We start from the raw sequence: 27,859 nt of genomic DNA on the forward strand, positions 1-27,859 counted from the left end.
ATGAATTAGAAAGAAATATTTGTAGCTGTTTATGGTAAATATTCTCAGCTAGTTGGATTAGAGAAGTGCGCATGCGTTAAAGATGGAGCTCTGTTTCCGGGAAGAACAGCCAGCGGTAAGGAAGAACCGAGGGTTTATTGTTTAGTTACTACAAAAATGACAGCCGTTACGATTTCGCCGGCTGCACATGGAATTATACAAGCTGTAAATGAAAGCAACCTATGCAAAATCGAAAGGTATGTGTTACATTACTGACACTACGAACTTTGTACAGTGCAAAATTCTACATGGCTGCTATCGATTTTTTCACAGCTTCCTCAATGACACAGCGTACAGGGAAGCCATAGAAAATTCGTCAAATTATAATAGTCGACTATGCAGGGAACGACGTCTACGTATGCCTTTTCTAGATTCGCAAACAGGTATCTTTCACTGCGATTATGAAAAAATTTTTATAATTCATTCATTTTACCATATAATGAAACGACAGTTCCACCGCGTCCTCAAAGTCCCCTTAATTAAATCATCTCTTTAGAATATAATTTTGGCATCAATTTTTCTCTAAAATGTTTCCCAACTATCGATCAGAATTTTATAATTCGTGAACTCTATAATTGTTCAATTAAAAATGATTTTACTGTTATAAAGTAATGATTTTACTTTGTATAAAATTACAGGTGTAGCACAAAATCATTCTGCGTTGTTTATGTCTGCGAGAGAAAGGCTGCCAGGTTTATTACACGGTCAAATATACACATATCCTAGCAAAAGATGGCGGAAAAAACGGCGGCAATATTTGATGCATTATTTGCATCCAAAAAGAGGACCAAGAGATACCGAAGATGGTGTAGAAGGTATAGAAACTATAACACATGTAAATGATGATAGCAAAGAATCTATGTCTTTGAAAGGTAAATATATATACATTGTTCAATACTAATCTGAGTACAATAAAACTGTACATTTAATTTTTTATGTTATAATGAAATTGCAGAAGAACATAGTAAAGATACATGGTATTACGATGACCAAGACATGCTGGATATGGATACGTACGAAGAACCTGATGCCGAAAGTGACTATGACTATGAAGAATATTATAGCAGTAAAAGGAAACGAAGGAAACCTCGTGGGGGTGGTCACCATCCTGTACGAAATCATCCGTCTTCCACAGATAGCCCTGGGGGCAAACGTACTAAGGTAACTTTGATTAATTATGCACTTTTAGTATTACGTTTCTTACACGAATAAGGAAAGAATGTAACAAAGAGAATTTGATTTTTATTAAATAGGGTGGGGGACGTGGGCGGAAAAAAGCCAACTATGATGCAGTTGACACTGATAAGCCATTCGTTTGTGACCGTAAGTTTAACCATAGATACAACTACAAATGACCACTTCCTGTTACTAGTTTCATTACAAATACTATTATTATTAGCTCTATCAAGTTGTTATTTCAAATAAGAGAAAATTGCATTACGTTAGAAGATTTGTTAATTTTATTAAATAACTATATTTTTACGACGCCTACGTATTATTTTACAAAATACGCGGTGGTTACTATATGATATATAAAATGATATTTGAAGCACCAAATAAATTATTGAAGACTCTAGTCTTGGTTATCGCATAATTCTATACTGGGGGATGGTGATTGATCTTTGTAATTTGGGAAGGTGCCCTTTAAGTAAATTAATTTCATATCGACTGAATACTCTTTATTTAGAAAAATATTGATCAGTATTGTATTGACTGCTGTTTTCCTTCAAGTTTATGAATTGCAGTATGGTATAGCATATTCCAGTCCTTGCTGTGTAACTTTTGTTTATGTCAATACCTTGTATTCCATTTCTCTTTTCCTATTTATTGAAGTATGAAGAGACATGGTATGATTCTGGATGAAAGGCAAAGATCGATTATACACGTTTGAAAATTCAGATTATTTACCGATAAAAGAATATACAATGTATTAGCAAAGCGTATGAAATGATACAAATCATTTTTCAAATTTCAAATTAGTACATTGTATGATTCCATATAAAAATAATCGTGCTCTTAAATCGTGTATCACAATTTATTATTCAGTTCGTGTTTTATAAGTCATCGAAGAAAGGAAATTACATATCTAATTAAAAAAGACTATTTACCGTGTCTGTTGTGCAGTAGCTGATAATTATTTTTTTTTTTTTTCTTTATTCGCGAGAGATTATATTAACTAAGGGTAGCATTAACGAAATACAGTGAATGAAAAAGTAACGTCTCGAGAGGAGAATGCCGCGTTTGTCCAAACCTTGAAGGAGTATAATAGTCACTACTAATTTTGATCGAACATTTTCCAGACACGAAGTCTATGAATTAACTCGAATGTGCCTGCAATCTGTTTACTTCTTAAAACCACTCCTGTTAGATTAGCAGAAAGATCTCAAGACATTTGGTCTTGACTAGTAAGCTTCAAGCGTGCGATAGTAAAAATAATAGTAATTCATATTAAAATTGTTTCTCGATGGAGCTTACGAAATTGGCCAAATATCTTCGGACACGTACTACCTGCCAATAACAGAGCAAGAATGTACTGGCTCACACTGTAGCGAGCTCATTCTGTAGGAGTATACAAGCATCAAGCCTTGCATCGTATTAGTTTTGCTTCTTGGGCTGGAACTCCTTCACTGCTTGTCCACATATAGATTCTTAGGTGGATAGGGATATGTATTGGTGCGGAAGGTGTGCAAATGCTGTTCCTTACCTGTAAGCTTCTAATCCTGATATCCTTTAACCGCCTCGTGTTTTTTTTTCTTTTTTCTTTCAGAACATCCTGCCTGTAACTTGATATTTTTCATTTATGCGTTCACCAGACGTGATATTCGATTTTGAAAGAACAACAGAGGAAACTGTAATGAAATGCACACATACACGTATAAAGAGAGAGAAAGCAAGAGCGAGTGAAATTGAGAGAAAGAAAGTGTGAGAGGGAGTATGAATATGCATTCAACGTGGCGGTTAAACGAATACAACCTCCTCCCAATTGTCCAATCAAATTCGTCGACCAAAATTTCTCTTATTATGGACGTTGCATTGGATGGTTTGTGGGAAAACAGTATTTGCACTTTTGCAGTATGCAGCGCACGGTATAAAACCAGACCTGGTCTGGTCTACCATTACGGTCATTCCCACTCTACTTCCTCCGGTGATCCTGCTAAGGAACTAAGTCCCAGTCCTGCCGAAGTTGAACCTAGGAGCGTTGCAGACACCGCTGCTTCGAACCAGCCAGGTTGGAGCCAAAATCAGCTCAATTTTCTCACAATCCTTTAAAAGCATCCCACCTCCCTGTGTCTTTTATTCATCCAGACGCCTATGATCATTGATCTGATCCCAGGTTCTTGCAACTACCGTTCTTCATGCCCAGTACAACAACAACAACAAGAACAACAATCATTTTCCCAATCTTGATGGAACTTGATATGATGTATGATCTCTTTTCGTGTTTTATTTTCATTCTTTACGTCTATTGCGAATGCATGCATTGCAAATAACCGTAGCTTTATTTGATTTCTGTGTGTTGATCATCATCTAATCACTGTATCAATTGCGTATGGAGTTTCATTTGCACAAAATAATTAATCGTTCACGCGTATGAATATCATACAGAAATAAAACTTCGAGCCAGTATGATAACCGAACAATTTTTCCTTTCTGTTTTCATTCCAAGTATGCGTACCTATTGTTGTACAGACAGATTTTATTAATGTGCCTTATGTGCTGAAGAAACGTTTCAAGATTCTTTTGTTGAGTCGAACAATGAGAAAAGCAACGATAGTTGCCAGTGTTTTGCAATAGCATGCTTCTGCAATCTTTTTCTTGAAAGTGTTCTTATGTTAAATTAAAAAGGCATTATAATTTTTTATCTTTTTTTTTTGGAAGCGATTGTGTGGCGCTACCTCTCGAGTGTTTGGTATGTGAGCGTTTCTATTCTTTTCTTTTCTTTAATACATGACATCAGTAGTTTTATCTATGTCCCTTCTTCAGCATGAGATTGATTTACCGAATTTAATCAAAATATTAGTTTCTTGTAACCCTTTCGCTGCTGTGTATCAATAATTAAGGATACAAAGTAAACGTGCTATTGTTATTTTGATTAGAACAATGCAGTAGCGAAAGGGTTGCGACAGCGTGCTGTTGGCGACTTTCTTTCTTTTCAACTTTCGTTTGCTCGTAGTTTAACGCTTCTCTGAACTCCTGTAGAGTAATTTTGGCTTTCATTTCCCCTCTTTAGATGACTACTCTGTAGAGCTTTGTTAAAAGATAAACGAGATCGCAGTGTAGTTTCTTGTGTCACCTTTGTGCCAATATGTTTTGTCTGATTTTTCGAACACTGATTACCTCGACCTCGTTGTTTTTAGAATGTTGGATTTGCTCTTTTGGTGATGGAATGCATCAGTTGGATGTAATATGTGCACCTTGTTATAATTAAATATGTATATATATATTGTATATATGCATACACATATATATACATATTATTCCATCTGTTTCTTTATTGTTGTGTCAGTTTCTTTTCATTAAATACTTGTGATGTTTGGAATAATCGATTCTGGTTATTCAAGAAAACACCCTTGTAGACTGTATAGATGGCTGCCTCTTGAAAAAGTTTTTCAAATTTATTCTATTTAAAATTAACTACTTGTTTGTCTTTTTAATAGGTGTACTTGAAAGAGAAGACAGGAGTTTCCAGGTTCAATTTTACGTACAGTTGATACAAACTTTTGAAAGAGGCGGTTGTCTACAACGAGCATTATCATTTTCATTCATAGTGATGGGCATTAAATTATTCTCTTGTAAATTTTCAAGCATTTGCATCCTACATGTAAAGGGTGATTCATAAATGTACAATACTTCAGCTAGTGCATTAAAACAAGTAGAGAGTGGTGTTCATTTTTATTACTATAACAATCAATTTATTGATTTTTCATAACTCATACAACGCTTCAATTTTTCAACCCGTAGATTCACACTTCTGAAACAATAGCATTTATGAATTACCTCCATGCATTCAATTAGCCCTCATCAATTAATGGTGTCGGTGTACCTGAAGGTACAGGTACGATCCCATCGCTCCTGTATCGTATAACAGAATCGATTATTGTTGGCGATCATCACACAGAATTTGACTCTGAAACAATCATTGTCTCTTAAGCCAGTGTGCATGGTCATTAGCTTGTGACGCAAAGCGCAACTGGGTATGTGGTCGGTTTGTGATCAGGTGGTACACGTCGGGGTCGTCAGAACGCAACTACGTCGAGTACTTCGAGCCCCTCCCCCGCAGCGCCTTCCGCGACCGCTGCGGGAGGAGCGTCGACGCCCCAGCCCCAGTCGCAGCCGGCGCCGCAGCAGCCGCAGCAACAGCCCCCGCAGCCGCAGCCTCAGGCATCGCCATCACCGCAGCAGCCGTCCCCGGCTCAGCAGCCGCAGGCGACCGCTGCACAGACGACGGTCGCGCCTGCCTCGCCGACGATACCCGCGACGAAAGAAGAACACCTGCCGGCCGCCTCGTCACCTGGCACGGCTGTACCCTCGCCATCTTCCTCCTCGGTCAGAGCCGAGGGGCCACCCACTCCAGGAGGGACGAACGAAAAAAAAGCTGGCAAATCAGCTCAACCCTCCCCTTACTGCGACTTCTGTCTGGGCGATGCTAGGGAAAATAAAAAGACCGGCGGCTCCGAGGAGTTGGTCTCTTGCAGTGATTGCGGTCGCTCAGGTAAGCCAGAGGAAAAGATCAAGCGCAAGTATACCCGACGAACGAATCACAATTAAGTGTACATGTATGTGTGTTGTCGATTGGCCGACGTATCCCGCGGCTTTGTTTGTTTCAAGGTTTTTAGCATTGTGTCACGGTGATCGCGTTTGTCGTCCGTCGATCGAAACCCTGCCTTCTACTAGCCCGAGAGGTAATCAGCTTCTCGTGTGTTCGCGATGATATAAAGCATCGCTAGTGGCCTGCGCTTGCCGGGGACGAGGTGCCCGTTTCCTTTCATTTCATTACTTATTCGTCAAACGAATACGTTGTTTCCTTTTTCTTTTTCTTTTTTCTTTGTTCTATTTAAATGTTGACTTTTAGGTGCATCGAAGTTATTACTGCTAGAGGCCTGCGCGTACACCATGTCCCAGGATGTTGCTGCTGTTATAGTCATCGGGAGTTTATAAATATGGACTGACAGCGGAGGGCATCGAGTATTTAGCGACACTTCTAACAGTAATAATTTTGATCCTGTTTGTTGTACGGTCGATCGTTTGTACCGTGAGATTTTTTAAGCGTTGATTCTTTCTTAATGCGACGGAACCTTTATTTCTATTCGTTCGGATAACGAAGGTTCTGTTATAATTTATCTTCCTGAGGAAGTTCTTTCAACGCGGGTTGCCGCGTTTGTTATTCCGTCTGTGAACTATTTGAAGCATCGTCTTCCTGGAAATGTAAAATCTCCTACTGTACATATTTTTATGTATACCGTATAGTTGAAATTTTTATTTATTCGTATAGAGCAGTGTTTCCCAACGTGGGGCCCACAGGGGGGCAATTTGATTGTTAAGGGTGGCAATTGGAAAATAGACTCGTTTCAGTAATAATTAAAATAATATAGAAAAATCTTTCATTAAAATTATCTCGTACTTGAATTTCAGTTCTCTATTACATTTCCTAGTGATTTCTTTCTAAAACCTATCATTTAAGTTTCTTCAGTGAACAATTCAATTTTTGAATATTAAAAACTTAACTAAAAAAAATTTTAAATTAACGTTTTAATTTTTCTCAGATTAATATTATTTATTGCTCTAAGAAATTGTATATGTTACATAGGGGCATAAGAATTTTAAAAAGGCTTAGGTGGGGCATGGCACAAAAAGGGTTGGGAAACACTGATAGAGTATCCATTTTTTTTACTCTTTTATATGTATATTCATTGTGAAGTTTTATTCACCCCTTTGCATTTGTCAATTATAATCTACAAAGTCTACCACGTAAATCCACCAGGATTTTCCGTCTTCTTTTTACAAAATCTATGAAAGTAAGATTATTATAGTGCTGGATAGCTTTATCCCCGTGTTTTCGTGGAAAATTTATGAAGGAATGTTTTCTTATAACGTTGAAATTTATTCATTGTAAGGCGTTACAATTCACCGTCGTCCCCGCACGCGCGTGGCCAGTAGCGTAATTTTCTGTCTCCGGTGTCTCTTTACGGTCCGCGACTTGTGTTCACACGGTAATACCGTTCCACGGGTGATGTACTATTTATCATCGATTAATTGAACATCATTCGTCGACTAAATTCTTGAAAAAAAAATCATTTCTTCGGGTTTCTCGATGGTTTCGTTAATCGTGTTAACGCGTTGATTACTGCAATAGGGATTAATTAATTAATCATTTTTTAATTATTCGATTAAATTGAATAGATGGTAATCAACGCGTTAATGATACTATTCGAACAGAGAGACAAGCTAAGAGAAAAGAGAGTATTACTATTTTTTTCGGAATGAGAGTAGGATAACTGGTTACTGTGTGACATACGTTCAGGATCATCGTTAAGGATAGAGATAACAGAACCGCGTGTGCAATAATGAAAAAAAAAAACAAAGAAAAACAAAAAAAGAAAGAGTATCTGCACGATTCAGTCGGAATATAGTTACGAGCTTTACGTACACTAGTCAAGGCACGAAAAGCAAAAGCAAAAAAAGAAAAAAAAAGAAAAATCATCGGTTTGTCAATGGCGCAACTTGGTCGCATCTGAGTAATAGGAATTGTCCGTGGGAGATTCCTTTTGCTGCACGGATCAACTGTGATTTATCTGTAATTCAATGATTAGTTCGTAAGGGGAAACAAATTTTTACGAAACGAAAGAGAGCAAAACGATGCAAAAAAAGAAAGCAAAAAAAAAAAGAGAAAAAACACTATGTACAAAACAAAGAGGAAAGAGACGAATTAAACGTGAAATTACGAATCAAACTCTGGATATATAAGAATTAGAAATTTATGGAGAATCGAGGAAAAATGAATAGAGAAATACGTCGATGAGGTATAAGAAGTTAGATGAATTTTCGAATGAGACAGAAGCGTTTCGTGCGCGATATCGACGAATGATTTTAATACAATGAAAAGAAAAGAAGAATAATACTGGTTGTACTTCCAAATGGTACCGATTGTCTATTGATTTGAAACTTGAGGTTGTTTGTATAGGTGTGGAAATTAATTAGAGTCTCAGCTTCGGTAGTTAGCACCTTGTTGAGATATTGCCTGCTAATTGTCTAATTAAAGCCTTGATTAGACTGGGAGTTAACACGTTATTGATAAATATATGAGCATTCCATCTTGATGAATTGCACAATTTGATTAGTTTTGAATTATAATTTGGATAAGGTTTGATCAATCTAATCAATATCCCATAGAGGATCTATTTATGGTCCTATGAATTCCCAAAGCTGAGATTTCATATTTTCAGTCCACCCCTTTCAACAACGCCCCCCAGGTATTATCTCCATCGCCCGTTGGTACCATTTGAAGGTGTATCCGAAATTCCTGTTGCACAGTATCACTAATGCACATATTGAACCGAAGATGCGTTTGTGTTCTCTGGTTTGACCGCGCTGTAAATCGCGTTTCTTACTTTACACCGTGTTCGTTGAGAATGAAAAATCAGAAAAAGAGGGATGACAAAAATGAGAGGAAGATGAGGAAAGACAGAAAGCTTGCCACGATTATCGGTCGTTTGATCAAATCGTGAAGATTCGAGAGAGCTTAATAACAAACGATACGATATATACATACTTTATATTATTATATATTTATCCAGCACAGTCGTGAATCGTTTAACGAGAGAAAACAATATTTATACATAGTAAGACGCGAAGAGGATTGACCATGTTTTCGATACTTCTACACTTTTCGAGCCTTGTAAATAATTTTTTCCGTTTCTATTTATATATATATACATATATATATATATATATATACTACAATAGAGACCACATCTTAAGAGCGCAGCACATATAACGATAGTAAAAGAAGAAAAAAAGTATTACAATGGAAAAAGAAAATTACTTTCTTATGGCACAATAATCGCGTAATTCATCTTTCTCGTTACTTTCCATCAATCGAAAGATCTGTCGCGGGAAAAAGAAAAATCGTTTTTTCGTACAAACATCCCGATTTTCCGACCGAGTAATTGTATTAGAAAAAGTCATTTTTCAATGATTTTTAATCGAATTTTCTGGACGAGGTATTTTTCAATCGGTTCAAAATCGATGACGCATCTTGTGCGTCATATATGATATAATCCACGACGCACCATATGCGTCATAGGAGATATAGTCCACGACACACCTTGTGCGTCATAGGTGATACCATAGATGACGCATCTTGTGCGTCATATGTGATATAATCCACGACGCACCGTATGCGTCATAGGTGATACCATAGATGACGCATCTTGTGCGTCATATATTATACAATCCACGACGCACCATATGCGTCATAGGCGATACCATAGATGACGCATCCTGTGCGTCATATGTGATATAATCAACGACGCACCGTATGCGTCACAGGGGATACAACCGATGACGCACCATATGCGTCTTTTGTAAAAAAAATCGAATAACATAACGATGGATCGAAACTAAACGACTGAATTACGAATGTTTTGACGAAAAATCGCGGTTTTGATGAAGGAACAATTTTTTATATACACATCAGTCTGATTTTTCCTCGACCGACAGAACTGCCGCTCTTAATCTTCCGTTTCGTTCTGGGCATTAATCGTTTTAGTCTCGCGTTGCACGCATCGCAGCTAGATCTTCCTCTTATTCGTATCGTCCGATGGCGAGCATATTTAAAAAAAAAAAAAAAAAGAGGAAGATGCAAATGCGTGTACGAGAGAGATACACAAAGTTTTCCATGATTTTCGAGTTAGCTACAGAGAGAAAGAGTTCGCGTTCGTTTCATTATCAGCTACTCGTTTTTAACGCTAACGTTATATTATCATAGATTTATATGGATACGATACACGCAAGTCTGTAACGTACACGCGTATTATCCTCCTCCCCCCACCTCCCCACCCACCCCCGCCTTCCTGACCCCTCCGACCCCCCATTGTTATTATCCGTACGTCCGACAGGGTGTAATTAAGCGCGTTGAAACAACCAGGTAGATTACTAATTTACGGTGCGTCTAATTAAAATAACCAGCCAACGCAGCGTTCTCTGTGCAGATGCAGATTTCCTTAGGTATATCATTGCTCTTAAGTGTGTTTACGCTTAAGTATAGTTTTGTATCATTCGGCAAAAATGATTCCACAGTGTGTTCTGCTGAAGCGTCGTCGACGGCAGTTAACGAGTCTCAACCAAAAGAATCCGTGGAAGAAAAGAATGGAAAAAAGAAAAAAAAAAAATACAAAATTGAGGGTGAGAGTGAGAGAGAGAGAAAGAAAGCTCGAAGACAGGGCGAGAGGGAAAAAGGAAAAAAAATAATAGATATGTTTAATGGCGAGAGAGATCCTTATAGAGTATCATTATAATTTAACAGGTAGCGACAGAATGAATTCGAAGATGAATCCACTATCGTAATCTTGATAAGCCCCCTTATATTTACCGTATTAAGAGAAACTCACGTGGTATAAAAAGAAGAAAAAAGAAAAGAAAGAAGGAGAAAATACACACACACATACACACACACACAAGTATGAAAGCATGCAGAGATAGTTCCTCCTTGTTATATGAAAGAAGAAAGAGAAAAAAAAAAAAATCGAAGACTTGTTATTAGGCAATTTTAATTAAGCAATACCCATGAGGCTTACAAATCTAGTATTTAAGTAACGCTAGTTATATATAAATATATATATTATATATATATATATATCAAATGTGATACGTTATGAGTTGCGCGCGTGTGTGTCTGTGTGAGTGGATGGATGTTGAGAAGAGATACATAAAGGAAGGGAGAGAGCAGGAAAGAGAACAAAAATCAGTGTGAAAGGGTTGAAAGAATGAGAGAGAAAAAAAGAAAGAAAAAAGAAAAAACATTTTTGTGTGTGAACGTATATAAAGAGAGGAGAGAGAGAGTGTGCTGGTCCGCGACGTTTATATTGTGCTGCGCAAGAAAGAACGTGAACTATTCCAAGGTACGCACCGCTATTACTTACCACCTTACTATTCCAAATAAACAACAATATGTTCAAGAGGCAACATCAAAAAAAAAAAAAAAAAAGAAAAAAAAATATCGCAGATATCATGAAATAAAATATTCTGTGCGGAAACATAACAGAACGTATCATTATTCCGGACGTTTTTAGTGCTGAGGAAGGGTGAAAGTCAATATGATGATTTGTCAGATCGGCACGCGTTTGTTTCAGTACAAAAATTATTCGATTCTTTGCTTGAAATCAAGAATACTTTATCGTGCTCGATAATGAATCGTTACTCTTCCAATATCGATACCAAAAAAAAAAAAAAAAAAAAAATACGTAATAATAGTCGAAACAATATGATAGCTTGGAGTTCACTGTTCTTCGGCACAAGATAAATGTCCTAGCACCTTTCTACTCGTCCAAAAAGAAAGCTCTATCCTGTTCCGTCCCATATGCGTGTTCCATGACCTTGCTACGTTCTTGTTATAGGGCATCCGACTTGTTTGCAATTCACAGCGAACATGATCGTTTCTGTTCGCAAGTACAGGTGGCAGTGTATCGAATGCAAATGCTGTTCCATTTGTGGCACTTCTGACAACGATGTGAGTATTAAACATTTATTTAATCCGGGGGTCCGTTTTTCTACGGGGATGCAAACGAACAGTCGACGTACACTTACTCCCAACTATTTTGCTTTTTCCCCTAGGGATGTTGTTATCTAGGGATCCCTAGATCTCGAGTAGCTGTGCGCTTTGTTTCATTCAGAATTTTCATTATTTTATACTTTAACAAGGAAGATCAAAATAGTTTGGACAAAATGTACGGATGCTGTTCGAAATTGGACAGACTCGATTAAGACATCGCGTTGTGTTATTAATACATTTTGCACAACGATTATTATATTATGTCCAAAGAAATAACTTCAGCAATATTGTGTTCAAGATTAAGAGACTTGGTCATGAGAGGTTCATGAGAGTTTCCTAGTCACGAGATTAGCTCGGTTTATAATTCTGTTCTCTTCTAATTACTCTTTTCTGCCTCTAGCTTTAGTTTCTTTTCTTCCTTCTACCAGGAACATTCTTCAACCTTCTTTGTTCAATCTTTCCTCCAGCAACTCCTCTGTTGCATCCCAACTTTCCAACTTCTTGCAGTCCACAATTTAACGTTCCCAGCTTTCATCTACATAAATAGTACTAGTACATCTTGCTCTTGCTATAAGATTCTAGCTGCCTCTATTTCCACTCTTCATTAAGCATTGCAAGACAGTTAATTATATTAATATGAAAATTAACATAACACACAAGTTAGGTAACATCGTTTCAAGCTAATGAATTTTTTCGCGAACCAAACCAGGATCAGCTGCTGTTCTGTGACGACTGTGATCGTGGATACCACATGTATTGTCTGTCTCCACCTCTTGCATCTCCTCCTGAGGGCTCCTGGTCTTGCCGTCTGTGCATAGCAGAATTTCATCGCCGTGATTAAAAGACGGTCTTGTTTCGTAGATAAGTCACGGATGTTTCTTTTTTCTTTTTTTTTTTTTTTTTCGTCTATTCGCTGTGGTGCACTGGCCATTTTTTTATTGTCGAATTAGGAGAGTATTCGAAAAAGCTCATTGTCCCTCCTTTTATGTAGTATTACGTTAAAATAGACGCTGATGTGTACAGCCATCAAACGAGGATCTTTTTCTTTTTTCGTTGATAAGAGAGACGAGTTTCATCAATAAAGAGTTGGCACCATTAAGAATTCCTTTGTTTGTTGTAAGTTCCAATTAATAACGAAGGAAATATCGCGAAGTATTCGTAGATTGCGTATAGGCTGCGTTTAGATATCTCAGGCACTGGTGATCTCAAGCAACTAAAAGTATGATAACTAACGTATTATAATTTATAATTTTAATGAAGTAGGGTTTATTCAGTAGATGTATGAAAAAATGTAGCGTTAAAGGGCTGTCCCTGATATTGTTTTGTTTGCTCATATCGAGAAACGAATGAACAGCCTCTTTAAAGCTTGCCGTTAAATGGAACTGATAAAAAGCAAATAACTTTAGTATCAAGGATCTTCGACATCCGTTTAGTGTTTATCGTCGAATTGCCACACGGTTTTAACTCGAAACGAAACGTATTTTTTATTGATTTTTAAAAGAGAAACGTAATATTTATGATGTTTTCTTATTATCTATCTTAGAAAGTAGTTATTGAGAATTGTGAAAAAAAAAAACGATAAATACTCTCCTAGTTCAGGGCCAATTAACTTTTTAGCCATTGACATTCGAAGTTCGGTTGCTTTGACGATTTCGAGGATGCTTAAAAGACTTTGAACGATATGGAGATCTCAAACTTTTCCAAAATTCTTCTAGCTCCTCTTGCTTATTGTCCTGGTCCAATCCATGGTTCATGAAAGAAGCAAGAGCAAGGAAAATAAAATAAAATAAAATAAAATAAAATTGATATTATAGGAAGAAAAAAAAAATAAACATGATATTATAGCATCTGTTTCATAAATAGCGATAAAATAGAACACTACCTGTTTATCTGTAATGTATCATGATACTAAAGCTTTTACACTTAATGACACAGCCATTAGTAGCAGTATAGCTATGACATACAGACTCGCAGTACCGCAGAAAATTATATTCTATATGCCCTTTATTGTTAGCTCAGTATTTTTATATTTTATATATCGAATGTACTTAATTTAAGATACTGTGGTGATATTTGGTACTCATTGATGTAATTTGTTTCTTTCTCTCTTTTTTTCTTTTTTTTTTTTTTTTATCAATAATTTTAGGATCACTTAATAAAGTGGAATTGCGTAATTAGGTAACACGAGAATTAGTCTATAAACAATTTTTGAGTTTGAATTGATTGAAAGTGGTGAACTTACATTTTATATTGCTTACCTTTAACACACTGTATGCAAATTTGAATAAACATTAGTTTATATAAACAAACGAATCACTAACTTCAGACAGTCTTATTGTGTGCCATGAATATTTTCTCGAGTGCAGGAAGATAATACATAATGATAGAGAACTTCTTTGGGTGCTATATTTCAGGGATTACTTTCCCTTTTGAACATTTTAGGATAACTTTATAAGATTGAAAGTCATGTCTTTGACCAAGGAAAACTATATTCTATAATTATAATAAATAATATATATATATTTGCGAAAGTGTAATGTAAGGTATTCATAAGTATCAAACAATACTCAAAAAAATATAAGTTTTTTTATAAAAAAAAAAAAGAAAAAACAGGATTTGTATAAATCTATGATTGTGTGTACACCTATTTTATATTATCCCACAAGCATGCAAATATTCTGATAAAAGTATTATTATTAAATAGGGAGTAATTAATTTTGATGATATGTCGATACATACATGTCAATCAATTTCTACTAAAATATCAGATAATTGTTTTCGCTGAAGATCAGGCACTGTTGCATCTTTCGCTGGATACCCAATTGGCAATAGTACAAGAAGCTTTTCATTTGGAGGACGTTTAAGAAGGTTGCGAATGGCAGGTCCACAGTTTAATGGAGTAGAAGTCAGAGTTACCAAACCTGCGTACTAGTTTTAAAGTTCATATATTATGATCCGTATTATTCATAGGTATACAATATAAAAGGTGATAGTATTATAATGGTATTACCTGTATAGCAGCGATAAGGATACCACAAGCAATCGATGTGCTTATTTCATTATAATAATGAACTTTTCTTTTTCCATTAGGTAAAATTCCATAAGTTTGTTTAAATACAAGTATCAAATAAGGAGCGGTAGTCAGATACTCTTTAATCCAATTGGTTTTTAATGGAAGTAGATCTGTTGTCCACTTTACTCCCATTCTTTTTGTATAATTAATTTCTTCTTCAGTTTCAATGATACACCGTATTTGCTCTTTCATCTTCTGATTTGATACCGCTACGAATGTCCATGGTTCTGTATGAGCACCACTAGGCGCAGTGCCTAAAACAGATTCAGATGTACAAGAAGTTTTTTGAATGTAATAATATAATATTGTACCTGCAGCTTTTATTATCTCTTGTACAACTTCTTTTGGTACAGGGTCTGAACTGAAAAATCTTACACTTCTTCTAGGAGCTACTATTTTATAAAACTCTGAAGCTTTAGAGAGTAACTCTGTTTCAGAGGGTCTTTTATATTCGTATGGAATGTGTTTTAAATCTTTTGGTAGCGCAGGTTCTTCGCTATCTTCTGTTTCTGAAAAATATTTTAAAAGGAATTATTACTTCATAATTTTTACTATTACGTCTCAGTTTTGGTAAACAATTATTGCAATTAGCTGTTATTATATAGGATAGAATAAAATGGATTTGACAAAATGTAAAATTAATTTGTATCTTAAACGATATACATTTTTTAAAAATTCTAGTAGCAATAAAATATGGTATAACTACCTTCTAGCTGCTGTACTGTATTATTCAAGGTATTAAAATTATATTTATTATTCTGAATAAGAACGGCGCCCTTTCTCGATATTTCATAAAAAACTTTTAAAAAAACGCAAGATATGATAAAGATTAATATATGATACCCGTATTTCGTCCAAAATGGTAAAAGTTCAGCAAACATTTTTGAAAGAAATTCAACCTGTTCCAATAATAAAGTTATCAAGAATTTTACTCGACTGCTTTAACTATACATTACAGAAGACACACGATATGAAGATATGCGTTAATACGAGTGGTGGGATACATCTGACCTAAAATGCCTAAGATATCGCTTTCAAATAAATGATGTACTCCATTACTCATATTAAAATCTACTTTATTTTTATTCATCGTTTACTATACAACGAAATATTTAAGTATTTGTGTCTTATACAATATACATACTACGCCTAATAAATTTATAATTTCTTAATTCTGAAGAAAAAAACAATGGTAATTCCTATTATACGATTAATAGCAATTAAAATTGTCGTTTGTACATATAGAATCGTGCAAAGTAGGCTTTCGTAGGAAAAAACGACGTTACAAGGGAAACAGGAATTCTTAAACTCTTAATTTTGACGATATTAATTAATGTGATTTAGAAAAGAAGAGGAGTATAATTTTTAATTATTAAACATTATAAAATTTAGTGTATAATTAAAAAATATGAATTATTATTCAATAAACATCAATTTAAATTCTCCCGCGTAAACGTTTATGCGCAAGGGGCTCAAACCACAGCCGACTCTAGTACTAGCCGTGCTGAAGTAAAAATGGCAACACCGCGGGAGTCCGGTCTGAATATATCAACATCTAACCCTACTCAATCTGCCTCCCGGACTCCCAGACTCCCAGCCAATCAACGTCGTCGGACTCTCGACTACTCTCTGGACTTCACATAACCTCTTTGGTTTCGTTCCAATAATTTCGCTTGTTTCAAGGTTTTTATTCACTTATATACACGTTTATCAATTCTTAAATGTTTCAATTTGATCCAAAGATGGTTTCATTTTGCTTCATACCTAAATTTTCTTGAAACCACTGTAAATATTTCAAATATCATGCTTCACAACACCAAACTACATCGAGAGTACACAAAATTTATATCACATTTATAACAATTTTATACTACCACATCAGTTCTACTTGCCATAGTTGCAACGTTTATGTATTGTTTATACATAACTAATACAAAATAGCGTATATTACTACAGCTTTTAATTAAAAAAGACGGTAATTACAATTCCGAGCACAGGACTCTGTTTTTGAAAATAGGACTCCCGATTGTCACGTGAGCGGTGTTGCCACGTTGTTCAGCATGGCTAGTACTAGAGTCGGCTGTGCTCAAACCTATATATAGGGAGCTTCCTTCCCTACCTCGTCATTCCTCTCGGGAACGCCCGAGGGGGAAGATAGGAGAAAAGCTTCTCCTCCGTGGAAGTCTACTATGCTCGGTGATGTACCTATTTAAATAAAGAACATGATCTATCGAAAAGCATCTGATTACATTTTAAGCAATACATAAAAAACAATTTAATTATTCAGCGTAAAAAGGGACTCAGGCTATCAAAAAGGTTACGACGCTGGCTTAGACAATGACTTTTATTACCATCTTACTATTGTTAAAGACTTGTTATAAATAAAGTCACTGTTTACTTTTAATAATAATCATTTATTTCAACTAACATCACTATCCATTGTTCGCCTTTTTTTAATTGCGTATCTGTAAAAGGTGTACCTTTTAAATTTTACTTAGTAATAAAAAATAAAGATTCGTTTCCTATAAAAGTGAAAATGCCAGATCATCGTGTTGCAACAGTCGGTAATTGGTCGACAGTACTGACGCATTAAACCGAAGCGGTCGGTGTTGTTGGGCTGCGCGGTACGGGTGCGCAGTAATCAAAACGTGCATGTCTTCGTTGTCCGTCAACACGGTTGCAAGAAAATCGTGGCAATCATGTAAACGGCAGTGTGTCAACGTATTATCTCGGATCGTTTATCGATTCACGGTGTGACAATCAGGACAATCGGTATCCTAACGCGTAACGAGGACAAAGAATCTTTTCTTATTCTCGTCGATCCTCGTTATTGTACGAGATCTTGTCACGCGTATACACAACGTACATATAGTTAAAACGTATACGTTTTGCGACGAACCAAGAGGATCATCGACCCGGGTGTTTCGCGAAATGTGTTTTCGTTGAATTAGATCGAATTCCATCGTGAGTGACATCCAAATTTAACGAGAAATAAGTGACATGGAGAACGTCATGCAGCCGCCACTTCCACCGCCACCCCCACCCTCTGAAATCCTTGAGAATACCAGTGCAGAGCACACGGTCACCCATGTCTTGACATTTGGTATGTTATATTCTCTGTCTCGTATAAGTTTCGACACGATTCTGCAGCAAAGATAATTTCGACTGCCTATCTTTGATCGTGATAACAAGAAATCGATTGCCACTTTGAATTATTGATAACAGCTTACGCAACTTTGTTGTTAAGCCGAATTGCACGTCAAAGGTTTATATTTAATAAAAAAAAATATGCTGCGCATATTTTGCTTCCAATAACAATGACATTGTTTTGATTCCTTGGAGATTATGAAAGATATTTTTTGAAAAATATTTTTGAAATACTTTTTTGTATTGAATTTGCATTTATTATGTTATTGTGCCTTGTTCGATGCAACAATGTACTGTATTTGAGGCTATCGAATATCTACTTATAAAACTTTAATTGTTTCATAAGACAATTATTTTAAATTGTTGTTAAAGTATGCATTCAACTGATGAGCCTAGGTGGAGATACGTATATTTCACTTTAGATAATTAAACAAATCATTCTCTAAATACTTTCAGTTATTTGAAGATTATATAACTTGATTCAGAGGATAGGCATATGAAGCTATTTTAAAACCATTTCTACATCCTATGATCGACTTAGAGTTAATATTAAACATTTATTGTCCTCCACTGTTATTCATCAGTCTGGATTTTGCATGTTCAAATAAAATCAGTGAAACATACGGGGTTAATAGTGTCTGAAAGCACTAAGAATAGAACATCGGTCCAAAATATTCTGATATTAATACAGTGGCCTTTATTCCTTGGATTTTTCTCAGAATAAAGAAAGCGTTTGTACGCAAGGAACCTAAAGAACAGAACCGACGTATACATGTGAATTTCTAAATTTACTGACCTCTGAACAGAAGGTGATAGCATGTTAAACGAGCAATAAAACAGAACACTGTAAATGTGCTGGTAAAATGTTTATCACCCTTTGTTCACGTGTGCATGGTATTTTAAAATAAATCAGTTGACCTTGATAATTGATTATGTAATTAATAATGAAAATGTTTAAGAAAAAGTCCAACTTCAATGCGAAATAACAAATAACATTGGATTTAATATAAATAAAAATTCACAGATTATTATTTACAAGTAAGTTTATAATATAATACGTTGTTACAGATTAAGTGCTCACAGTAGTTCAAGGACGTAGGTTCCTAATAGATTTTTAGTTCCACGAATTTAAACTGCAATGCTAAAATCGTAGTTGCGTTACGAGAGTTTAATTTTAATTATCTTATTTGCCTGCAGTAACGTCCAATTAACTCGGAATAATAACGTAAAACACGCGATTAAGTTTGATATATATTTAACATAATGTAATATAAAAGAGAGAAAAAGAAATTTGTATTCGTATTTACCTTTCGATTCGCATTTGTTGACTATCGGTAAGATAGTCGATACTGTATCGATGCAATCGATATTCGATTTATCGACGATCGATATTTATCGTCCGGTTCAGACTCACTGTCGAGTGCACTTATATAAATTACCCAATAATTTATGTTATATTATATTTTCTCAAGTATTAACCATTTATACATTCATTTATGAATATTTATAGCGATAAATGTTTATTACTTGTTTGAATAATACGAATCTTAAAGATACCTACATATCATGATTTATAAATGTTGTTCAAAGGCTCATGTCTCCGACATGATACTTCGAACTCTTTTAAACACATATTACCCAACTACGTTCTTTCCTTATCCTTACAATGCGAGAAGCAACATTATCTAAATACGGGTAGGGGAACGTGATATTTACGATTCACAACCAGAGTTGCCACCTTATTGTAAAATAAAATTTAAAGATGGAAAAAGAACAAAAGGATAACATTTCAGCTAGTCATTTATTTCATACAGTATTCTTATTTGTTATTCAAATAAAAAGTATTCCAACGAGATGGTTAACTCGATTTTAGTCGATTCGTGAAATAGGATTATCTGTTATTACGCAACAGAACGGGGCACCGAGTACGGTTGATCCGTCACTGGGCGGATCTCGGTGTTTTCCAAATCAGCTGTTAGTCGCCGGTGAAGGGTGACTCGTCGTTGACCGTAGTGGGGGGGCCTCAGTCGGCTTCGAGACTTGGGCCGGTGCGCATTGTGTCTCGTTGTTGCGCACCTTGTCTCGCTGTACGTATTTACCTACGTATACCGTAGTAAGCTCGTGCGCGCATATGTTTCTCTGGCTTTCGTTACGCGCACGTCAAACACCGTTTCTCCGTGTTTGTGGCCGTGTGTGACGTGTTGTTGCCCAAGTGAAAGTGAAACAAGCGAGGGCACTTTTTTTTTTTGGAAAGTATAATTCTACGAGACACCTTCATTTCATCTCGATAACTCGAGAATCGTGAATCGCACGATACATTGTCACGGAGTTCCGTGCGCAGTATTTCTTTTTTTCGTTCCTCTCCTTTCGCGTGGTTCGTCGCGCAACGGACTTACGGCAGACAGTTGCCACTCGCCGTGCGAAACCATATGCTCGTGGCCGCGTACGGATACACTTAGTTGGAAACTTCCATGTATCGATGAAAGGGGAACTCCGTGGTGTCCCGTCGAAGCTTAGCAAGTATTTAAAAATAAATACCAACGCGAAGTCCTGTTCGACGAACCGGAGGAACACGTGGCACCGTGGTGTGTGGAATTTAAGTGCGTTCTCCAGCCTGATTCTTCCTGAAGAGAGCAGATATTAGCGAAGGTGGCCAAGGCCGAGGCTTTGCTCTCCGTACAAGGTACGCGACTTAAAGTGTGTCAGTAGGATAAACGACGACGACGACGACGACGATCCGTTTCGTTCGGGCCGACCACTTTTGCCTGACTCGACGAAGGAATTGGAACACGACTGCATAACTAGAGAAAGGGATTACGACACGATTTTTGATACATTTTCGCGCCGCGATAGAGGGAGGTATATAGAAATAAAAGAAAGAAACGCTAGTCGCTTTTTCGTGCGTTAATCGTCGTCGTCTCCCCTGTGTCGTATTACGTCATTCGGAGAAGGAGGTGGAGGAGGATGATGATGATGATGATCGACGTGCAAAATAAAACAAAAAATCAAGTGAAATTGAAGCAGAGTGTACTGGTTTTCAGCGGATACAGGCGAATATCCGAGTAACCAGGTTAGTTACCGATTGTTCGCTTGTGGTATCCGGCTGTGCGGATAATACGGTTACGGGTTAACCTAATACACACGTGATACCATTAACACTACTGTCTCCCTTCGGGTATATACGATCCAAAGAGATAATTACCTTTCCATAAATACTATATTTTCAACATATTATTATAAAATTTAGTGTATAACTAAAAAGTAGGAGTAACCAAGTAAATAGTAATTCAAATTTTCCCGCGTAAACGTTTATACGCAAATGGCGGTCCGCCATTGGCCTATATCGTCGTTTTCTCCAAAGATGCCTACGGGAAAGGTACTCAATCATTTCCTCTACTATTTTACATTTCATTAATCTATAATAATATGGTTCAGATTTTCCTGGAAAATTGTATAGATTAATTTCTTACGAAACACTGTATAACCTCATTTCACGTGACAAACTGCTATGACACGAAATGTCATGACTTCTCTAGTGGAAATGACAAGTCGCATTCTCATGACATTGAATATTGTATCGCGATTTTATCACGCAATCAAATTATTTCTTTTAATCTCATGAATTTTTCAAATTGAATTCACTTGTACGCTCGCGATGGAATCAGGCTTCCCTAGGGAATATGGCGCTGTAGTAGAAGCAGGAGTTCTCAAAACCTTCATTTCGACGATATTAATATTAAAAGTAATTAAGAAACAAATTACAATTTGCAATTATTAAATATCATAAAGTTTACTGTATAACTGAGAAATATGAATTCAAATTTTCGCGCTTCAGCGCTTGGCCAATGGCGGGAGGCGACAGGCCTATATAAACGGGGTCTTCTCCCCTATCGCTGTCATTCTCCTCGGGGTTGCCTAGGAGGAAAGGTAGGCCTCTCAGGTCATTACCATTTTTCCTGCGGAGCCTAATTTGATCTTTACAAGCGTTACATGCATTATTTATCTATTAACCGATCACCTGCGTGTCGTTAACTAATTGTAAGCCTATATTTGGATAACGATAACCGTATTACTCGTGCCCCCGGATACCAACCGCTGAATCTGTTCTTAAGCGAACATCCGGTTATCCGTTGTCGAGTGCACGCTACGTTAGATATTAGAGTCTAAGAGTAACGCTTATCGACCGGCTCTTATCTAACGTGGAACGAACGATACGTGAAAAACACGATGGGTTTCTCGATGTCGAACGAACGGAAACTCGAGGGAAGAAAAATCGACGAGGAATTCGCGTGGTTCTTGGCCTTAGAATACGTTCCTTTCGGTGCCAGCTTCTTAGACGCGTTTCATTTGAAATTTTACACATTGATACGTAGAAATGTTTGAACCGGTCGAATTACAAAACTGTAGATTTCTATTTTAGTTGAATTCCAAGCTGAAAGACGTAAAAATCGTTTATTGGGCTGTTAAAGCGTCAAGATAAGAGAATTAATGACTATTTTTTCCTGCGGAAAAATTCTTTCAAATTTGATCAGTTTAGAATTCGAATAAAGATCAGGAGAACGTAAACGTTTTCAGTAAATTACTCGAGTCGTTAAAAAATAGAGCTAATTATATTTGACGTATAATGTAATACAGAAAAACGGTGAAATTTTCGTAGAATTTCATAGTTGGCCTCGTTAAGTAAGGATTAACATTAGCATCCTCGGTTTTTAACTATAATTACAAGTAAATTCCAAGATCCCGTCGTTAACCGTTTAATTTGTTCCAACGAAAACGTGTTATTACTGTTATTAGTCCGCGTTTTAGTAGAATAGAAATCTTTTCTCTTAATTTATGCCAGCCGTTTCTGTGCCGACGAAACGATTCAGTCTGATCCGTGATCTTACGTAAAGCAAGAAACATTGTAAACAGCAGAAAATGACCTATGCTTGTTGTCGATCTTCTGTTCATTACGAATTCCTCGTCGTAGCTCATAGTGCGGAAAGAAAACAAAAGATATTTTCGGGTAAAACGAAAATTTCAGTTCGACCACCATAGGAATTGCCGCGTAGCTAGCTTATTTCGAAACGCAGCTAGTCTGACGAGATTTCATGACATAAAAGTATCACGAAACACCGCTCGTAATATATCAATCTAAAGTTTAAAGTTCGAGGGAAAGAACCACACAAAGGCTCCATCGATATCTCCAACAGAAAATGGTTGGTTCTTTCTTTAGACTTGGTGTACCTTGAAATTGATCATCGTCTCCTATAACTGGCAGTCGGCCATTTTGTATCGAGAATTTTCACGAAACCTTTGCGTAGATATTTTCCTTAAGCTTCAAGCTTTGAATCGATGTATCGTAAGTGGTATTTTATGGTACTTTTATGTCATGAAATTGTATCAAGAAGATATATGTTCATCTTCGCTATGAAAGTTGAGTGTTGATCAAAAAACGAAGTCCTCTCCTCCTTCCAAAGATAATGTAAATGAAAGAATGGGATAAAATTTAGCGAATCTTCATTGGGCTGATTTTGTGCCGAAGGATCGCCATAGCTGCGACAAGAAAATCGCATTCCACCGTCAGGCTTCTTCTTCTTCTTCCTGCGAAAAGAGAGCGAGAAGAAGGAGCGTGTCGAAGAGTACCCAGGATGCGGGGATCGTTCGATTGACGAATACATCCTCGTCATCGTGTTTCTATTCCCGCGGTTATGCAGTGACGTTGCTAAGCCCGTGGAGAATCACGAAATGCCGAAGAGCCGGGACTCGTCGAGCACCATGAAGAATCCGGAACACGAGAGCGGATATTTCGAGGATGGTAGCGACGTGGAGACGGTCGCCGAGGAGACGACCGTAGCCGAAGAAAGGAAGTATGGATCGAGTTGTTACGGGCTTGCCAGGGGTATCCATCAGCTCGACGTCGGGGACTCCAGTGACCCGGTTCCCGATCACTACGAGGACAGATTGAACAGAGGTACGAAACGCGATGTTATTCGTCACAACTGACTTATTGTATCGTTTGGTTTAAAAATTCCTTGGATTTTTGATGGTTCAATTAAAAGAAACCTTGTTCGAATTAACCTAATTGATTTCATTTGGAAAATAATAGGGGCGTTTGAATGATTGGGTTTTGTCAATAGTGATTTTAACCTTTGAACAGCGGAGTATGGGTCAATTGTGACCCGAACGAGGATACCAATCGAAAGTTAAATATACAATTTTTAAACTAAGGTATTTCATGTGGAATAATTATTTTTGGAATAATTCAGAGTAATTTTTAAAGGAATAGTGTAGAATTTAGGGAATTAAATTAGGGCTTTCTATATGGTCCGCTGTTTTGAGAGGCTCTCTCCAATGTAATTAATTTCATTTGGAAAATAATAGAGACGTTTGAATGATTGGGTTTTGTCAATAGTGACCTTAGCCTTTGAACAGCGGAGTATGGGTCAATTGTGACCCGAACGAGGATACCAATTGAAAATGAAATATATAATTTTTAAACTAAAGTATTTCATGTGGAATAATTTAGAATAATTTTTAAAGGAATAGTGTAGAATTTAGGGAATTAAATTAGGGCTTTCTACGTGGTCCGCTGTTTTGAGAGGCTCTTTCCAATGTAATTAATTTCATTTGGAAAATAATAGAGGATTGGGTTTTGTCAATAGTGACCTTAGCCTTTGAACAGCGGAGTATGGGTCAATTGTGACCCGAACGAGGATACCAATCGAAAGTTAAATATATAATTTTTAAACTAGAGTATTTCATATAGAATAATTATTTTTGGAATAATTCAGAATAATTTTTAGGGAATTTAGATCTTTTCGCGTTTTTCACCATAATAATTCCATTGGAAAATATCACTTGTTTACGAGTAAAGAACAGAGGCCCTGTTTTGGGGTCAAGAATCCCGACGAATAACACTTAAACTGGGTAAACCCCAATTAGTCATAATCTGACCCGACGAGCACGTTTTTAAACGGCAAACCTGAAAGATTGCTCCGTTACCAAAGGTTCTATGGTGTTTTCCTGGTATCTTGAGGGGAAGTGAGTCACGCTTTAGGCGTGTACAATGTCGTATACATTCTATTTTTATTAAATGAATGGGAAACCCTCTTCTTTAAAGAAAAGAAAAAGAAAAATATTCACCATTTAAACTATGATTTTCATTTTTCAAATTATTTGTTTCAAAGTAATAAAAGAGTTATACAAATTGAGTATCACATCTTCAGATTGAAATAAAACGCAAAGTATTCGAAATTTCTATAATTTCTTTATTTTAATACAAGGTCTGCTTTATGACAATGTTATTCCACTGTCCTCCTTTTTTCACTAGCCCGATTGTTTAATTCAATTTCCCATTAGATTTTCGCATAACTCAGTTTTTCATCAACTCAATTTCAGTTCAGGAATTCAGTTTCATCAATGGCGACTGTGATATTAATAACAGTATGTTTCCCAGCTCATAGACTTTACTCTTTAAAAATCTCCATAGAAAAAAATCTAATGGTGGTTAAATCACACCAGTCTCCTCCTGGTGAAATTAAACGTTAATTAAATTTAGTCGTGAAAAGAAACCGAGGAGGACACCCGAATGATATTGTCATAAAATAAAGAAACTATAAAAATCTCGAATACTCTGCATTTTATTTCAATCAGAATAATACGCTACTCAATTCGGATAACCCTTTAGTTTTCTGTCCTCTTCTGTTCTCTTTTCCGAATTATTTGATTGAATGAAATTGGTGATGCACGCCTGGCACGGGTGACCACCATGGTTAGACAACGTGTTAACCGTTTAACCCCGTTTCGGTTAGCAGAGGATAGAAAGTAACGTGGCCCACGTGCAGCCAGACACGAGCTAGAAATTCTTTGAAATCTACGATGCTCCGAAAATAAAAAGGATTATAGTCGATCGTTTTACGACGCTAGAGTTCGACGATCCCCCGTTATCTGCCTCTTAATTCCCGGGTCTATGGTGTGTTTTCAGTGATAAATCATTGGTATTAGGTAACAATATTTAGATTCTAGGAAATTTTTAAGAAACAAATACTCGACGCCTCGCGCAAGGGACTTTGAATCATTTCGAACACGTATTTAGCGTAGGGTAGAGGATGAAAAACATCGGGAAACGTGTTTTCTTCGACACCATTCGAAGCCCGGAGCTTTCCTAAACGCGACTGCAACGATCCGGAGGAAATTGCACGATTTGATCGTGGGCCAAACACTTCTATTATTGCAGCTGTTCAAAGACAGTACGCGCGGTATTCTATTGCGCAATCCTAGCTCGAACTGCCATCATACTTAAGATTCATTGCAACAATGCTTCTACTTGTCTTTCGAAATATACTGTCATCAAAACATAGCAACTGTAGAGTTGATGGCTTTTGGACTCTTTCGTCGTGTTCGCCGCGCGCCCCTAGGATGGCGGACCATGGAGAGAGTCCCAGTTGTAATATAACGCTCGCAGTTTTCGGGGATTTTTCGGGACAGGGCAATTAAAATACGTGCAAAAACGAACTACCCAAGTGTAACGCTCACTTATTAATGAAACTTTGCCACCTTGTAGAGCTCGTCGAGCTGAACACGCCTATACCCCATTTTGGGGGCGGACGATTAATTGTTTAAAAGATATTAATAATTAAAATTAGTTACTCCTTACATTGAGAAGTATGACTAACTCACACATACAAACAGTTAGCCCCGCGGTTAAATACACGACCTCGCAATCTAAAGGTCCACGGTTCAAATCCTTGGTACCCAACATTTTTTATTTTTTTATTTTTGTCTTAAGGTCTTTGCCTTAACTAGTTTTAACCCTTTGACTGCTATGGGCCCACATATGCAAGGTAGTTTGTTTTCTCTGAATAAAAGTAATCAACACGAATTACTAATTACACGTCGTATGTTACCAAATTATAATGTGATAGAATAATGAAAAAATGAAAAAATAAATTCAGAAATGAAATTTCTGATTTAATTCTTATTTCATATACAGAGAACGTTTAAGCCTAGAGTACTCAGCAGATAAAGGGTTAAGATAAATTGCAAAAAATCACTTAGAGACGCAAATTGTTTACGAATCTTCTCGAAACAATTAGCTAAAAGTCCAAGGGTTAATTATGCCCCTTCGAGTGTACAGCATACGGTTATACAGAAATCCGACCACGGTCGGTTCCACCGCATTGCGTGGTCTTTTCCACACCGTGTGGCGTACGCTTTTTCCGCGGTTTGCACACACGTACACACTGGACACGGATCCAGCTACACACGCCACTTTCTCATCCGCATTCTTCTCCAAACGGTTGATCCCGGGGAAAGAGAGGAGACCGGACAGCATACGGTGCATATAATTGGGTCCAGTTTGAGGGGCCAGTTGCCAGTTGCATCTGGTATCCGAAGGAGCCAGGCGCAACGGAAAGGTAACACGATCCTCGTGTATAAGTATGGCGACAAGTGTCGCTAAGTTAATCCTCTCGGTGCAAAAAGCCTGTAAAGGGTAGGCACGTTTGGCTGATCAGATTCCTGGGGATCGCGATTCGAACCCGACTCTTTCGCTTCTGGGCTGTCTGCTCCAAAGTGTTGAGGTTACATTGGTACATGTGGTGGAGCAGAAAATTCTCTGGAGCTTAGGTTACATTGGTAAATGTACCAAATGGCTCTAAAAGTCTGAGCATGCTTTTGGTTGTGGAAAAATTCAAGGAGAACCTAATCCAGGATCTCTAGCATCAATGAGTACTTAGACCTAAGTGCTACTTAAAAAATTTTATTGATCTTTTTCTATAAATTTTTCATTAACCATGTACCTGTTTTTCTTTCATCTTTTTTGGCACACCTGTTACTATTATGTTATA

At 36.9% G+C, this 27,859-nt stretch overlaps 3 protein-coding genes across 12 annotated transcripts in view; 2 read left to right on the forward strand and 1 right to left on the reverse strand.

Moving 5' to 3' along the window:
* The first annotated feature begins 45 nt into the window (after positions 1 to 45).
* On the forward strand, positions 46 to 14,282 carry LOC114880207 (zinc finger protein ubi-d4 A). Of its 2 annotated transcripts, XM_029195968.2 has the most exons (9): positions 46 to 236; positions 313 to 422; positions 678 to 911; positions 995 to 1,200; positions 1,293 to 1,362; positions 3,113 to 3,268; positions 5,258 to 5,752; positions 11,655 to 11,767; positions 12,519 to 14,282. In XM_029195968.2, exons 1-9 carry the CDS (start codon positions 157 to 159, stop codon positions 12,648 to 12,650), a joined length of 1,596 nt encoding a protein of 531 aa, XP_029051801.1. In that variant the 5' UTR covers positions 46 to 156; the 3' UTR covers positions 12,651 to 14,282. The 2 variants fall into 2 exon arrangements, with proteins under 2 accessions (XP_029051801.1, XP_029051803.1); XM_029195970.2 differs by lacking the exon at positions 3,113 to 3,268 and having other exon boundaries at positions 49 to 236.
* LOC114880209 (iodotyrosine deiodinase 1) lies at positions 13,472 to 16,246 on the reverse strand. Of its 5 annotated transcripts, none has more exons than XM_029195974.2 (4): positions 15,589 to 16,246; positions 14,820 to 15,391; positions 14,549 to 14,737; positions 13,472 to 13,542 (listed from the first exon to the last, which is right to left on the reverse strand). In XM_029195974.2, exons 1-3 carry the CDS (start codon positions 15,761 to 15,763, stop codon positions 14,552 to 14,554), a joined length of 933 nt encoding a protein of 310 aa, XP_029051807.1. In that variant the 5' UTR covers positions 15,764 to 16,246; the 3' UTR covers positions 13,472 to 13,542; positions 14,549 to 14,551. The 5 variants fall into 5 exon arrangements, with proteins under 5 accessions (XP_029051807.1, XP_029051806.1, XP_029051809.1 ...); XM_029195973.2 differs by lacking the exon at positions 13,472 to 13,542 and adding an exon at positions 14,221 to 14,302; XM_029195976.2 differs by lacking the exon at positions 13,472 to 13,542 and having other exon boundaries at positions 14,430 to 14,737; positions 14,820 to 15,136; positions 15,194 to 15,391.
* Positions 16,247 to 17,434: 1,188 nt separating this feature from the next.
* Positions 17,435 to 27,859, forward strand: part of LOC114880204 (ribosomal protein S6 kinase alpha-5-like) — a 40,817-nt gene continuing 30,392 nt past the window's right edge. The window contains exons 1-2 of one of the 5 annotated variants that reach the window (XM_029195960.2): positions 17,964 to 17,985; positions 23,554 to 23,982. In XM_029195960.2, the coding sequence (XP_029051793.1) occupies positions 23,757 to 23,982 (226 nt within the window). In that variant the 5' untranslated portion in view covers positions 17,964 to 17,985; positions 23,554 to 23,756. The other 4 variants (XM_029195958.2, XM_029195961.2, XM_029195962.2 and 1 more) reach the window with 4 other exon arrangements.

The sequence above is a fragment of the Osmia bicornis genome, chromosome 8, assembly GCF_907164935.1.
Source record: "Osmia bicornis bicornis chromosome 8, iOsmBic2.1, whole genome shotgun sequence".
NCBI lineage: Eukaryota > Metazoa > Arthropoda > Insecta > Hymenoptera > Megachilidae > Osmia > Osmia bicornis.

What these genes read in the sequence shown, in the direction of transcription:
- LOC114880207 (XM_029195968.2), top strand. Translation starts at nt 157, where the DNA reads ATGACAGCCGTTACGATTTCGCCGGCTGCACATGGAATTATACAAGCT. An exon ending in AACCTATGCAAAATCGAAAG is followed by an intron (nt 237 to 312) that starts GTATGTGTTACA and finishes ATTTTTTCACAG; the next exon opens with CTTCCTCAATGACACAGCGT. An exon ending in AGAATCTATGTCTTTGAAAG is followed by an intron (nt 912 to 994) that starts GTAAATATATAT and finishes ATGAAATTGCAG; the next exon opens with AAGAACATAGTAAAGATACA.
- LOC114880209 (XM_029195974.2), bottom strand. Translation starts at nt 15,763, where the DNA reads ATGTTTGCTGAACTTTTACCATTTTGGACGAAATACGGGTATCATATA. An exon ending in TACAGTACAGCAGCTAGAAG is followed by an intron (nt 15,392 to 15,588) that starts GTAGTTATACCA and finishes AATATTTTTCAG; the next exon opens with AAACAGAAGATAGCGAAGAA. An exon ending in TCCTTATCGCTGCTATACAG is followed by an intron (nt 14,738 to 14,819) that starts GTAATACCATTA and finishes CTTTAAAACTAG; the next exon opens with TACGCAGGTTTGGTAACTCT.